A 15,774-nucleotide genomic window follows, 5' to 3' on the forward strand; every position below is an offset into this window, starting at 1 on the left:
GGACCGGACTTCCAAAAGTTGCATTCTGGTGCTATAACATAGTAATGCTGAGTTATCTGCACATATGCATATCTGGGAGAATGGCCACTTATTCATTTGCACATACAAATACCTAATTTGTATACATAGTAATGCTAATTGCACATGCAAATTAAGCATGCATGTATTTAGGTGCCAGATCTTTTAAAAATCAGGCCCTTGCTTTTGTCAAAATTTTAAAAACTGCATTTTAATATTTTTAGTTGAAAAGGAGATTTGGCACTTGCTCACAGATTGTGAACCACAATATATTTCAGAAGCTAAACAACTTGAAAAATTGCTTGCAAAAATGCTTTCTTTTTGACTGTTAATATTTGTTTTAAAGTTTTGTATTCTCATTTTCCCACTTTCCCAATCTGTGAGGACTATGTATTGGAAAATGGTGATCACTGTATATACAGTATGTGCAATTGGAACTCAAAATGTCTGTTGATGACTATTCTAGTTAAACCTTTTTATCTGGCTTTGACATGTTCACAGTGCTGCACTTGTTCATGTGCAAAATGAGCATTGTATAGCTAGGACTTCAGTTGACCACCTTTATTGGTATACCTTGTTCTCATGCATTTTAGCAGTGTACAATGGGATTTTTATGATCCATATAGAGTTGATTGTTGGAATTCCTGGCACTGCTTTGTCTTCATCTGTATTTCCTAGTTTTTGATGATAAATCACATTTTACCTCAAGGGTAGAATTAAAATCTATTATGTTTTGGCTCACCGCAACCTCTATTCTAGTTTTTTTGACCTGTATAAGAACTGGGAAACTTATATTGTAGCACTGTGTAAAATTTTGTTTTGATGGTACAGTCAAGTAAAATTGTATTTCATCATAATTCATTTCTAATGATATTTTCTGCCTATATGACTGATTGCCTGATATTCATAAATGGGTACCCAGTTCTCTCCAACTTTTTTAGCAATACCTATATTATCAAAATTACATTAGATGTGATTGACTTTGACAAATTAGACCTTGGTGACTTAAGTCACCATTAGTCCAATTGACAGGAAGTTGTGTGTCATACTGGCTCAAGGGTGCACTTTGATGCTGATCTGTCATCAAGGGTACTCCACCCCAATCTGACATGAGATTCATTGTTTTATTATGTTACTTCATCTCCTTAGTATTTGTATGCCTGATTTCTATCCAATTTGGGTGATTACAGCTGGCCTCGTAGGAAGAACTTTGGGAACACTAGAACTCCTCACAAATTCCACTGCTTATCATTTTTCCACGAAACATCAACCTATCACCCCTCTTGCCTACATATTACACTAGCTTCATATTGCCCTGTGGATTGAATGAGTACAAGGTGCTTTCATTCCGTTTTATGAACTCTGATATCTGAGCATCCCATGGTCTAGGGAAAGTACATTAACATTTTAAAAACATGCATTGACTTTCTAAGGAACATGGATATCATAATATTGAAACACACAAACAAAACAAGACAAAAAACAAAAACAACAACAACAAAAAGAAACAACCTGAAATGGAACCATTTAAGTATAAAATTTAAGTATTGCTACATGATAGATTATCATGTCAAAGAGTGCTTGTTCCTATGTGTATTCCACTTCTGGTAGCACATGTGGTCAACAAACTTGAGACTGTAAAGTTTTTGGTAGCAGTGTCTGTTGCTGGCCAATTGTCACTCTAGTTCCTTCTCACACCTTTGGCCGGAGACGGAGTGCTCATGTCCACACCTAGCTGTACTCTTGGATAGCAAATTTCTTCTTGTACGTATTTAGTGTTATTGTAGTTTACTATAGTTTTAACCTTTTCCTAGTTAAATAGAAATGGTTTAGTTTGGCAGAGGGGTCTCAGGTATGGCGGTTATATCCCCTGTCTCCCTCCTGCTTCCTGCCACCAGGAGCCTGTGGATTACACCCAAGACCCCTGGTTTCAAAAACTGTGGGGTCTGTCTGAGGCCACTGCCTTTCAATGACAACCACGACGCTTGTTTACACTATGTCAGAGAGGCTCACATCACCTACAAGTGCAGCATCTGCCATTCCTTTTAGTGACGGACCAGACAGGAGAGGAGCGTCTGTCTGAAAATGTTCCTCGTGGACAGAACCGTAAGAGCAAAGAATGATCCAGACCCAGGGGATCCCCCCCATACATTGGCCTTAGGAGTCCAGGAGTGCCCTATTGAGGTCAGCTTCAGTTGTTTACAGAGCCTTCAACATCAAGCACTTAGATTCCTGTAAGAAGCTGGGAAAGAGTGAGGAGATGGGATCTAGATATTCCCCTGATTCTCTCTCTTCCCCCCTCGCCCCAGATATTGAGGATAGATCTCCCTCCAAGTCATTGTTGTCTTCAAAGAGAAAAGGACTATCTACATCCCACTCCAAAACTTTGGAGGCCTTGTGTCCCAGGCGACGACAAGTACAGACAGTACCGCTAAGGGGCCAGCACTCTGACCAACCTGAAGACACAGATGGTGCCAAATAGTACAGGGAAAACCAGCATGGGACCGTCAAGAGAAGATTCTTATACAAAAAGTGGAATCAGTTCCAGACCCAGGAGCTACAGAACCAGTCCCCACTCAGCACATCTAGAGAGGCTTCTATTCAAGATAGTTCCTCATCCCAAAGACAAAAGGCTTATCCTGGACCTAAGGCTTCTAAACTCTTACATTCAAAATCTGAAGTTCAGGATGGTCACCCACTCTTCAATAATCCCATCCAGGAATCAAGGCAACTGGTTTACAACTCTTGATCTCAAAAATGCTATTTTCATAAAGCCATCATTCAACACACAGGAGATTCCTGAGGTTGTCATAGGTATAAACCATCATCAATACAGAGTGCTTCCATTCGGACTATTGACAGCACCGAGTGTATTCATAAAGGTGTTAATGGTTGTGGTAGCCCATCTATGGCCTCAGGGCATTGCAGTCTTGCTTACCTGGACAACTGGCTCATCAATGGTCAATAATACCAGAGCATACAAGAGGCCACACACACGGTGAGGTGCTTTCAATATCCTAGCCTCAGATTAAACAGCAAAAGTCCATTTTAGCCCTGACACAGAAGATGGAATTCATTGAATCGAGACCGGATTCAATCACTGCAAGGGCATACTACTTCTTCAAGTGATGTCACTGGGGGTGCTCCATTTCAGTTGTCGGTGAGTCCCTGGGCTGTTGATCGGAGAGGTCTCATGGCGGATCCACCATATACTGTCTTACATCATGATAAAGTGTCCTTGAGGATCAACCCTAAGTTCATTCTGAAGGTTGTCTTTGGGTTCTATTTGAATCAGGTCATTCATCTTCCTGCGTTTTATCCAAAATCACATAACAGCAGAAAAGAATTTAAGCTACACTTGTTAGATATATGTAGAGCGTTGACTTTCTATCTAGACAAGGCTAAACTGTTCAGACGGTCTCCCAAACTGTTCACGTCCTTTAATGAAAGGTAATGCTGTTTCTACCCAAAGACTGTCCAAATGGATCTCAGGATGCATAACCAAATAAGGTTTCAGTTCCTGTGGGGGCACATTCAAAAAGAGTCCAGACAGTATCTATGGCTGTGCTCAATAATGTCTCCATCCTAGATATCTGCAAAGCTGCAACATAGGGTTCTATAAATACCTTCACTCAGCACTATACATTAGTACAAACACCTGCTTCAAATGCTGCTGTGGGTACTCCAAGCACCCATATCCTGACTGAAATTATTGCTTAGAAGTCACCAGAAGTGGAATTCACATAGGGACAAACACCTGAAGAAAGAAGTTACTTACCTTGTACAGTAACTTGAGTTGTCCATATATTCTACTACCTGCCCTACTTCCCCTCTGCTCAGAGACCGTTTTTCAAGGTTAAGTGGTAGAGAAGGAACTGGAGTGGCAGTTGGCCAGCAGCACCCTTTATACCCTCAGTAGGGAGCATTAAGGTGGGGTAGGGCCTCACACGCAGGCCAGCAGATGCTACAAGTGAAAACTTCCCTATCTCAGACATATTGTGTGCATGCACAACCGGAAGTGGAAATGAAATGATTCCTTGATTACTATTAGACTATCTCATTCATATTATTATTCTATCCAAGTTAAAAGCTTACCTCTTTTTCTAGAGTTTGTAGATGTTAGATTGGAGACTCTCCATGTAAAAATGCTCTGTAACAATTGTTTGTACAGAGATTATCTTGAAAATCCAGACTGGCATGTTGGAAGTCTTTTCTGGTGCCCAGTGGAAAGAAAAATACATTATTTTCTCTTAAAAGCATCTGGCATACAAGAGACTTTAGATCACAATAATTTGACTTACAATATGAAATAGTAAAACATCAAATAATTTTAAACTAAGTTGATTTGAATTTTAGGGCACAATCTTTAAAACTAAATAAAACAGCATAATTGATATTTCCACATATAAATATTGTAGTTAGATTTTAATTATTTATTATACCTGCATGAACACTTACCATATAAAATATTTTGAATATATATTAGCATGCATGTATGTGACTACTAATAGCTGCTGCTCTCCTCTGAACAAGCTTTGTTCCTGTGCAATAGAGAGGACTCATAATAGTTTTTATGAAATATCACCCATGCTTAGCTAGTTTGTGTAAATAGTAAAATATCACTGGACATAGATGTTGTAAATATAACTTTTTTTAATAGCTCAGCCTAGATATTTTAACCAGATACAAAAAGTTTACTGCTGTCTCACTTACACTTTCTTTCATAAAATCACTTATTTTTATTGGATAGGAATTCTAGCTCTGGATTTCCAGAAACTATTTTAAGAACCACCATTCACGTTGTTGAGCTGTGGTTGGTTTGTACAGACTGGGTCATAAAATAATCAATTAAACATTCTCACCACTATATAATACAATTTTCATTTTATTTAAACATATTTTGCATGATATAAAAATATTGATCACAGTGAGCTTTAACAATTGTTACTGCTATAAACAGGAATGATGCACAATGTTTTTAGTGGAAATAAATTATATAGTCATTATCTCTTTAAAAAAAAATCACAAGGAGGAAAACCAAGGCTGTTTTGTCATTGGCAGAAAACAAGTCCTTAGTGAGTTCTTTACACAACATGAGCCCCATTATTGTCTACATGTGCTTTCCACATTTCTTGGGGAAAAAGCACAATGTGTCTGTCTCTGTGAATCCCACAGGGTCTCTGGTGCACAGTTAATTCCAATGTTAACGCAGTTGTTTTTTTAATGGAAAAATGTACACCAAAATGGCAAGTAGTGCTTTCTTCACTAATTAATAAGCGGTCTTTTCCAATATGTGGGTACGCAACGGCACACTTCTTCACTATAATAAAATCCAGGCTCACAGCGTTTCGTTCTAACTGTACACGGTGGTCTGTAGCAACTGGAGGAAGGAAACAAAAAGCCATTGGTAAAATGGGGCAGGCACATGAATCAAAGAGAAATATACATCTGACTGTGTACACTTATGCTGCACTTATACCAGAGAACACTTAAATCCTATAAAAGATATATTTTATTGGAGATGGGTCTGAGTATTACATATGTGCATGAATATTCTTTATCTTCCATTTCTGTGAACTTTCTTGCAATGAAAAGCAAATAAATAGGGTTACAAATACTGCTGAGGTGACTCTGTGGTTTTATTCAAATAAATATTCATTAATACTTTTTTGAAATACTTACCCAGCTCTAATTACATTCTAAGCTAGAGTACACGTTGGTATATTATTCTGGTAAATACTTCTAACATTTTTTTCTAGTAGGCAACTCTGTTTAGTATGCCACTACTGAATGTCTCCTAGCTTGAGCCAGCATTCCCTAACGAGTTGATGTTACAGGCCAGAATACTTTACTTTTTTCTGTATATTTACCAGCTATTTGCGTAATAGAAAAGATGGATTTTCTATACTATGACCCTGATCCTGCACTGAGAACTGCACAGGGAAAACCTGTATACTTCCACAGATCCCCAGTGAGTTCAGTGGGAGTCTGTTTGCTGTATTGCACTGTGTGATTTTTATTGTAGGATCCAGGCCCATATGTATATGGTAAATTTTAAAGGAGAAGAAAGGGTAATAATAACAACAATATTAACTGAAATAACTTTAATGCAAATAGATCATTAAACTACAGATTACATCTATAAACAAGATGTTCCTCATTAGTGGATATTTGCTTGTACAAGGAGTTGTACAAAGCTAATTTCTTGGCTTCTCTCCCCCCACTTCATTTTTTTTTAACAGCTTGACCTAAAATAACCTTACAATAACAATGCCAAATAACCTCTGGTGTGTAATGGAGACAAAGTACTAGTCTGTGGCTTTTTTCAGACATTGGCAGCGACTCAAGAGAGAAAAGTATATGTTTCAAGTTTCAACAGTTATATTTTAAACTTGTCTTTAAATAATGTGTCTCTGTTTTATGAAACATACTGGTATAATGATGTTCTATTGTAATAATTCTTGCTATATATTTCTGTTTACAGATACCACATAATATACTATTGAGGTACTTTTAATATTCTCTTCCCCAGGCAATTTTTTCTGTTTTTTAGACTATGCATACTCTAATTATCATTGCAGATGGTTTAGCACATTGCATGCTTATTTTGGACATTGACTTGCCACTTTACAGTAATGTGTTTATAAAATGAGATCTTGGATTACAGTTACATTAATGCAAGCCAATTAATTAAACCAATGAACATGAATATGAAGAAATCAGTAAAGAATGAGGAAGACACAGCAGTAATGGTAGTTATTGACTAGCCATATCTTGTTCAGATATTTCAGTGTAATTTGTCACAGTGGTCTGATTCATTAGCAGGTTTTATGTAATTCCGAGGTTCATGTTATATCATGTCACTTAGGTCAAACTCTAGAGCTATCTCGGAAAAAATTAACGACTTTCATGGAATTTCTGTAAAAGATCACGTTGCTCCTTTTGCCTAATGCTAAACATTTTGTAAAATATACAACACCTGAAGTTTGGGGTGGGGGTGTTAGTGTTGGAAAGGTGTTGAGGATGCTGAAGCAAGAGAGGCAGAGCTGACCCCTAACCAAAATAATGTGGCTCTTTGATAGAAATGCACCTATCCTCCTGTATACCATCCCTGATACTGCCAGCAAAAAAAGAATCAGGAGTAAATTTGGACTGGGAAAATTAATCTTCTGTGGATACAAAAATGGGGGTGAAGTGGATGTAGAATTTGCCTTCTGGGCTGCATGTTACAATGATGTTTTGTCCTTCTATAGTGCCTTTCATTTAAAGATTTCAAAGCGTTTGTCTGAATTCCCACTAGAAGGTCATACCATCTGAGGCACTGATCTTTAAGGCAAAGCCAAAAAACTTACCTATTTGCATGTTGCATTTCCCAGGATGCCTAACCCTAGCAAAGCAGTTGGGCAACATAAATGAAAAAAATAGTAGATAAGGGCTGTCAAACAGACTGGATACTGCCGTCTGGATGCTTTCGTCTGGCCCACAGATCTCTCTGCCCTCATCAAAACAATCTGGCATTAGGCCTGGTCTACACTTAAAAGTTAGGCCAACATAGCTATGTCAGTCAGGGGTGTGAAAAATCCACAACCCTGACCAATATAGCTATAGTGACCTAACCTCCAATGTTGATGGAAGAACTCTTCCATTGGTGTAGCTGCCGTTGGTTGAGGATGTGGTGTTCCTACACCAATGAAAAAACCCCTTCCATCATTGTTGGCAGTGTCTACGCTATGTGGTTGCTGGCATAATTACGGCAACCTAGCTATGCTGATAGTCTGTATAGGTAAGAGTGAGGGAAGAACAGTTAGTTATAGATGGTGTTGATACTGTTACCTATTGTTAAGGTTGAGCAATACTTCTCATTCTAAGACAGTGCTTTCAGTTGCTTATAACTCTGTCAAACTTTAACCATCTGGACTGATTTTATGCGTCAAGTGTCTGCCTCAACCTGACTCTTTTTCAGAAAAATTCAGCCAAAATGCTTCAGGCATTTTTGAGAACGAGGCTAGGGGCAAACAACTTTTCCCCTTGTTAAAAAAAATTTCCGGGGACCTTTCTTTCAAGCAGCTCTACATGTCCCCATGCTTTGGAGCAGGTCCTAGCAATTTGCTGGGGGAATCACCTTGTCTCAAGGATGTGCCTTTTGCCATCCCCAAAAGGGATTCTGCCTGTATCATTCCAAGTTACAAGCCTTAGAAAAATCATAGCAGGCGCATGCCCAGTAGAGTCTTGCCAGAAGAGAACAACTAAAATCTCAGAAGATTCTGTCCTCATGGAGCATGTTTGGTCCTTTCACAACTCTTAGTGCTGACCAGACTGCCCATGTGCTGCCATCCCCACAGAGTGTCCTGGCCTGCTCCAGCCTACATTTTTACAAGGGCAAAGCCAGACTTTCCCTGTAAATGCTGCTTCCAGCTTCTCTGAGCTGGGAGATTGGGCCTAGGCTGTGGAATTAAGAGAAGGTAGCCCACATCTCCTGTACCCAGGCAGCATGGGGGAGGGGACAGTCTGGTTAAAGTGCAGAGGGGCCCAAAGCTGAAGCAGGGGGAAGGGAAAGGAGTAAATTGGGACCAGGAATCTGGTGATACTGGGACTGGAGAGGGGGAGGCAAGCTGGGACTGAGTGGGCAAGGAGACTGGAGCTGGGGGCAAGAGGCTGCAAATAGGACTTGCTGGGCAAAGAGGCAGATTAGGAACTGGGAGCTGGTGGGGACACAGAGCTGGGAAGGGAAACTGAGAGGGATACTGGGAGACAGTTGGCTGGGGGAACACTGAGATTGGGTGAGGGGTAGGAAGACAGATGTGACAAGGAGGTGCGGGGGGGAGAACTGGGACTGATTGGACAAAGAGACTGGGCCAGGGAGTGGAGGTGGGGAAAGAAATGTCAGGTGAGGGGCCAGGAGTGGGGGCCTGGGACTGGCTGGGCAAGGTGACTAGGACTGCAGATGTGGAGGGAGAGAGACTGGTAATTGGGACTCTGACAGTGTGGGGATACCACCTCCCGCCCCTCTCCTTACAGAAATGTGAAGCACAAGGATACTATAGTGAAGAACACCATAGAAAAGCACATGAGGAAGTGAATAACTGTTTTCAGAGCAGGGTTTGAATGGTATGCTGTAAATAAGGCACTGGACAATGAGGAGAAAACAAAATATTGAATAGCTGCTCATTAATTGAGCACTGTCCAGCCTGTGCGCTGACCAAGGCAGGAGTCCTCTGGAAAATACAGTATGTGACTCTACAATTAAAGACTGTATCATAATGCACATGCACAAGGGGGTTGCACAGGCAAACTTAATTCTGGCATTTCCTAACGTTTGAGTGCTTGACTTTGCAACCTTAATATTCTTTTAATGTTGTTTTCTGGTGCATAACACCGCTAAAGAGGCACATTCTGTGGTTGGAGAAGATCACTAAATGTATCTCTTACCAGTGAACTTTATTCCTGTGGTGCATGGACCACAACTCAAAGTGTAATTTGCATTGCACCCCAGAAGGAATTTATACAAGACACTGATGACCTTTAGCCCCCATCCTATGGGGTGCCAAATGCCTGGTGGTAATTGCCCTTATTTCCTATTAAGTCAGGGACGAGGAGTGGCCAGGAGCTGTTGCTGAACATAGAATGGAGGGAGTAGAGATGTACCATGTGAGCTGTATTTTGATATGTTTGTCTATATTTGTTTGTGTGTCTTGTCATTTTAGATATTAAAATCTTCAGGGCAGGATCCATATTCTATTCTATGTCCACCAGTGCTGTTTGGGGCCTTTTAGGTGCTGCCAGAATATTTATAAATAAATTAAAATGTTAATTTTGTAACCATTTCAATGGTTTTAGGTAACTGAACAAATATGTATCTCATACTATGAATATTTACTATTACTATTATTACTACTAGTATTAATGAACTTAGTGATCTTGTTTCTCCAAGCAGTATTATCTGAGTTATATCTGCTTAGCTTTACTTAAACAAAAAAGAGACAGTTACCTGTTCCATAACTGGTGTTCTTCGAGATGTGTTGCTCATGTCTATTCCACAGTAGGTGTGTACACTCACCACGTGCACCGGTGCCGGAGGTTTTCCCTTAGCAGTACCCGTACTGGGGGAGCACCGCTGCGACCCCTGGAGTGGTGCCTCTATATTGAGCTATCGGGAGCTGCGTGCTCCCCCCACCCTCAGTTCCTTCTTGCCGGACAACTCCGACAGAGGGGAAGGAGGGCGGGATGTGGAATAGACATGAGCAACATCACAAAGAACAGCTGTTATGGAACAGGTAACTGTCTTTTCTTCTTCGAGTGATTGCTCATGTGTACTCCACAAGTGATTCCAAGCTGTATCTGTTGGAGGTGGGTAGGAGTTATGAGTTCCCAGGATGCAGAACCGCCCTGCCGAACCCGGCATCATCCCTAGTTTGGGAGACGATCGCATAATGCGAAGTAAACGTGTGAACTGAGGCCCAAGTAGCCGCCCTACAGATGTCCTGCATAGGGACATGGGCTACCTAGGCAGCCGATTAGGCCTCAGCCCTCGTAGAGTGTGCCCTGATGATCGGGGGCAGGGGAACCCCTGCCAGATCATAGCACGTGCAAATGCACGAGGTGATCCAGCGGGAAAGACGCTGGGTAGAGATTGGTTACTCCTTCACACGCTCGGCCGAGGCAACAAAAAGTTGCGAGGATTTCCTGAATGGCTTGGTCCAATTCAGATAAAAGGCCCGCGCCCTACGCACATCGAGCGTGTGAAGGCGGCATTCCTCGTTGGAGGAATGGGGCTTAGGACAGAGCACGGGAAGAAAGACAGGTTCTGTTCCATATGGAAGGTGGAGAGCCTTCTCACCTTCAGGAGAAATGCTGGATGAGGGCGAAGCTGGACTTTATCCCTATAGAAGACCGTATAGGGGTTCCGAGGTCAGGGCCCTGAGTTCCGAGACACGACAGGCCGAAGTGATTGCTACAAGGAAGGCTACCTTCCATGAGATGTGAGGCCAGGAACACGTAGCCAAGGGTTCAAAGGGAGGCCCAGTGAGGTGGGACACCACCAGGTTTAGGTCCCATTGCGGCACAGGGGGTCTAGCATACGGGAATGAATGGTCAAGGCCTCTCAGGAAGCGGGAGGTCATAGAATGAGAGAAGACCGAGTGCCCTTGCACCGGCGGGTGGAGGCCGATATGGCCGCCAGGTGTACCCTGACAGAGGTGGGTGCCAACCCTTGGGTCCTAAGGGACAGGAGGTACTCAAGGATGAGCTGGAGCGGTGCGGACGACGGGGAGGCTCCCCACTCCCCCGCCCACCTGGAGAATCTGGACCACTTCCCCAGGTATGTCCAGCATGTGGACGGCTTCCTACTTTCCAGGAGGACCCGCCTGACCTCCTCCGAACACCTCTTTGTCTAGCCACTGAGCAGCCACACTATTAGGTGGAGCGTGGCCAGATTGGAATGGAGGAGGTGGCCTCCGTCCTGAGAGAGGAGGTCTGGGAGAAGTGGCAGCCTCCTCAGAGGGGCCGCCAAGAGGTGCAGGAGGGTCCCGTATCAGTGTTGGCGGGCCCACGCTGGGGCTATAAGGATGACATGCACTTTGTCTGTCTTTACTTTTTGCAGGACTTTGGTGATGAGGAGAAACGGTGGGAAAGCGTAGAAAAGCTGGCCTGACCACTGCAGGAGGAAGACATCTGAGATCGCACCCCTCCCTACTCCCCCCCCGGAGCAGAACTGGGGGCAACACCGATTCTGGCGGGTTGAGAAGAGGTCGACCTGGGGAGCTCCCCACTCTCGGAAGAGCCGGTGAGTGACCTCCGAATGGAGCAACCACTCGTACTGGGGGGAGAAAACCCTGCTGAGGTGATCGGCTTGTGTACTGCAGACGCCTGATAAGTGGAACGCCCTCAGGGAGATATCGTGGGCTATACAAAACTCCCATAGGCTCAGGGCTTCCCAGCAGAGGGCTAAGGAACGAGTCCCGCCTTGCCTGTTGATATAGTACATCGCGCTGGTGTTGTCGGTCAGGACTCTGACCACTTTGCCGCGAAGGTGCATGTTGAAGGCAACACATGCCAACCATATTGCCCTGAGCTCTTTGACATTTATGTGGAGGGACAAGTCCGAGGTCGACCACATTCCCTGGGTTTGCATGTTCCCTGTGTGAGCTCCCCAGCTCAAGTCTGACGCATCGGACACCAGGTCTAAAGATGGGGTCACCTCCCGAAAGGGAACCCCTTGCAGCATATTGCTTGGGTAAGACCACCATTGTAGGTAGGCAAGTATCTGGGATGGCACCGTGAGAACCTTGTCTAGCCCGTCCCGGGCCTGGGAGAACTGGGAGGCTAGCCAGAGCTGGAGGGGCCTCATCTGGAGCCTGGCGTGGCGGACCACATACGTGCATGCCGCCATGTGCCCCAGGATCCGAAGGCATGCTCGCGCCGTTGTCACCCGGAAAGCCGTGACCGAGGCGATGAGATCTTTTAGGGCCTCGAACCTGCTCAGTGGGAGAGAGGCTGTGGCCCTTGAGGAGTCCAGCAGTGCCCCAATGAACTCTATGTGCTGCACTGGAACTAACGTTGACTTGGTTTCATTCACCACTAGGCTGAGATAGACGCATGTGGACAGGAGCAGCTCCACATGGGCCCTTACCTGGGACCGAGAGTTGCCCTTGAGAAGCCAATCGTCCAGGTATGGAAAGATCTATACCCCCTCCCATCTGAGGTAGGCCACTACCACAGCCATGCACTTTGTGAAAACCCTGGGTGGTGTGGATAGGCCAAACAGGAGGACTGTGAATTGGTAGTGGTCTAACCCCACTAGGAAGCAGAGGAAGCGCCTGTGCCCCTCGAAAATATGGATGTGAAAGTACACGTCCTGAAGGTCCAGGGCTGCGTACCAATCCCCTGGGTCCAAGGAGAGGATAATAGAGGCCAGGAACACCATGTGAAACTTGGAGCGGACCAGAAACCGGTTGAAATCCCGCAGGTCCAGGATGGGCCTGAGGCCCCCTTTCGCCTTTGGGACCAGGAAATATCGGGAGTAGAAACCCTTGCCCTGGAATTCTACTGGTACTCTCTCCACCACCCCCAGGTGCAGTAGTTGCTCCACCTCCTGCTCTAGGAGGTGGGCATGCTCCGGGTCCCCCGGGCCCATCAGGGAGGGGGGTGGTTGGGTGGGAGTGAGCTGAACTGCACCGTGTAGCCCCTGGAAACGGTGTTGAGGACCCATTGGTCCGAAGTTATACGGGACCACGCCATGAAGAAGGCAGACAATCGGTTGCAGAATGCAAACTTTATTAATAGGGGGGGTCTCCCTGGCAACTGCCCTGGTGCCCCCTACAAATAGTCAAAGCCACCTCTTTCCCTGCCTCTTGCCCTTAGAGGGCCCTGGCTGCGGGGCAGTCGCTGAGACCGGCGCTTCTGGTCTCTCAGCCTCTTGTACGGAGACTCGTATCTGCTCCTTGCCAGTTGAGCCGATGGTTGTGGTTTTGTCTTGTCCTTAGCCGGAGGGACGTAGAGGCCCAAGGTTTGCAGAGTGGTACGGGAATCTTTCATCCTGTGCAGCCTGACATCCATCTGATCTGCGAACAGAGCTTTTCCATCAAACGGCAGGTCCTGCATGAGGGACTAGGCCTCCACCGATAGCCCGGACAGCAGGAGCCACGATGCCCTGCGCATAGATATCGCAGATGCCATTGAACGGGCGGCCGCGTCCGATGCACCCTGAAGAGCCGCTTTGGCCGCCATCGCCCCCTTATCCACCAGAGCCTTAAAGTCCTTTCTCTCCCGCTCCGGGAGAAGAGGTTCGAACTTTGGCAGGGACTCTCATAGGTTAAAGTCATACTGGCTCAGCAAGGCCTGATGATTGGCGACCCTGAATTGGAAACTTGCAGAGGAATAAAATTTCCTACCAAAGGAGTCCAGTCTTCTGGCATCTTTGTTCTTAGGAGTGGGTGCGGGCTGGCCCTGTCGCTCTTGGTGGTTCACAGATTCCACCACTAGTGAGTTAGGTGCTGGGTGAGAATAGAGGTACTCATGGTCCTTGGCCGGCACGAAGTACTTCCTCTCAGCCTTCTTGGAAATCGGGGCCAAGGAGCCGGGAGTTTGCCACAAGGTGTTGGAGATGTTGGCTACACCCTGGGGAAGGGGTAGTGCCACGCGGCCCGGTGCCGAGGAAGACAGTACATTAAAGAGGGAGTCAGATGGGCCCTCCATCTCCTCGGCCTGCAGGAGGTTGGACGCCACCTGCTTTAGCAGGTCTTGACGCACTTTAAAATCCTCTTGCGGGATAGAGGGCGGGGGTGCCATTATGGTGTCATCCAGCGCCGTGGGCCTCGGTTGGTATCGGAGGATTGACCCCCAGGTCGGAGTCCGGGCATGGAGCCGCCGACTCATGACCTGTCGATTTGTCCCTCGGCTGAGATGGAGACTGGGACGCCCCGGCCACCAAGTAGGTTCCTGTCTGGGCGGGCATCGGTGGCCACAGTGCCCATTAGGCACCACTGTTCCTGCCACGGGGCCCCTTGCCACTGTCCAAGTTGAGAGCCTGGGTGGTGCTGGCTGGTCCAGCTGAGCCACGTGGCCCCGGAGATGGGTGCCGAGGCTGAGGTCACTGTCGAGCACGCGGTCCCATAGGAGTGGTAGGAACGACGGTGCCTGCGACGCCGTCTTCCGCGGGACTGGGACCTCGGCGTCGAGGACCAATACCCATCAGAAGTGCAGCTTCAGTACTTGCCTCGGCGCCGGGAGCTGGAGAATCGCAAGGAGAGTCCCGTGTGCGATGTCTGGCAGAGTGGGAACTTGAGCAGGAGCGTCGACGTCGGTCGCGCCGAGACCGGCTATGGTAACTGCGCTGCGAGGACGAGCGTCTCCGGCGCCTGTCTTGGTGCTTGCGCCCGCTACTGCACAGCATGGAGGGACCCCGAGACTCCTGCCCAGGCAGCGAACCGATTAGCCTGGTTGGCATCGAGGGCGGGCGGAAGCTGCGAGTTGACAGGCCGCTGTGTGTTGAACGAGGCAGGGATCGGTCCTCGGAGTGGGAGCTGTGCCGCGCTGGGGAGGTCTGACGAGCACCCAGCGGCGTCTTGCCGCGGGACTGAGGGCCCGTCACCGGTGGCGCCCCAGGTACCGGTAGGCTCAGAATGTCTCGTGCAGCCGGTAGAGCCTCCGGTGTTGATGGCATTCTGGCCGCAGGAGACGCTTGTGTGGACGGTGCCGGGCTGCTCTGCTCAGCACGAGTCAGAGCTTTTGGGCCCGGGGGGGGACCGAGGGCTGCCCAACGAGGGACCAGCCTCTCCCCTTTCCTTCTGTCGGCACCACTGCGAGACGGAGCCCCTCCCTTGCTTCTTGGAGGGAGTGGTGCCGGCTGGTGGAGGGGGCCTTGCTGCGCACTGATGACGCAGTGCTGGTCGCCGAGTCTGCTCGACGCGCCGGAGTTGGGGCCAGAGCCGGCTTTAGGCCGATTCGGCTGAATTGGGCCCCGCGCTAAGAGGGCCCTGCACTGCAGCTCTCCACCCCGCCCTCAGCTCACTTCCCCCTCCTCCCCTCCCCTGCTTCCCGCGAATCAGAGGTTCGTGGGAAGTCTGAAAAGAAGCAGGGGCGGGCAGGCAGCACCAGGTAAGCTGGAGTGGCGGGGGGCGCGAGAAGGGCTCCGGGGAGGCGCGGCCCAGTCCGGCTCCGGTTCCAGCCGAGCACGCAGGCCCCAGCGGCTCTGGCCCGGCTCGGGTCCGGCCTGGCCCCCGCGGCGCGGCTCGGGTCCCGCGGCGGCCCCCGCGGCGC

At 47.0% G+C, this 15,774-nt stretch overlaps 1 protein-coding gene across 1 annotated transcript in view; it reads right to left on the reverse strand.

The window, feature by feature from the left end:
• Positions 1-4,684: 4,684 nt before the first annotated feature.
• VEGFC (vascular endothelial growth factor C) overlaps positions 4,685-15,774 on the reverse strand; it is a 143,832-nt gene continuing 132,742 nt past the window's right edge. Inside the window, exon 7 of the mRNA XM_024194089.3 lies at positions 4,685-5,398. Within this exon, the coding sequence (XP_024049857.1) occupies positions 5,284-5,398 (115 nt within the window). The 3' untranslated portion in view covers positions 4,685-5,283. The remainder of the gene's footprint in view (positions 5,399-15,774) is intronic.

Source organism: Terrapene carolina, unplaced genomic scaffold (genome assembly GCF_002925995.2).
Source record: "Terrapene carolina triunguis isolate 2854851 unplaced genomic scaffold, T_m_triunguis-2.0 Scaffold66, whole genome shotgun sequence".
In the NCBI taxonomy this organism is placed as follows: domain Eukaryota; kingdom Metazoa; phylum Chordata; order Testudines; family Emydidae; genus Terrapene; species Terrapene triunguis.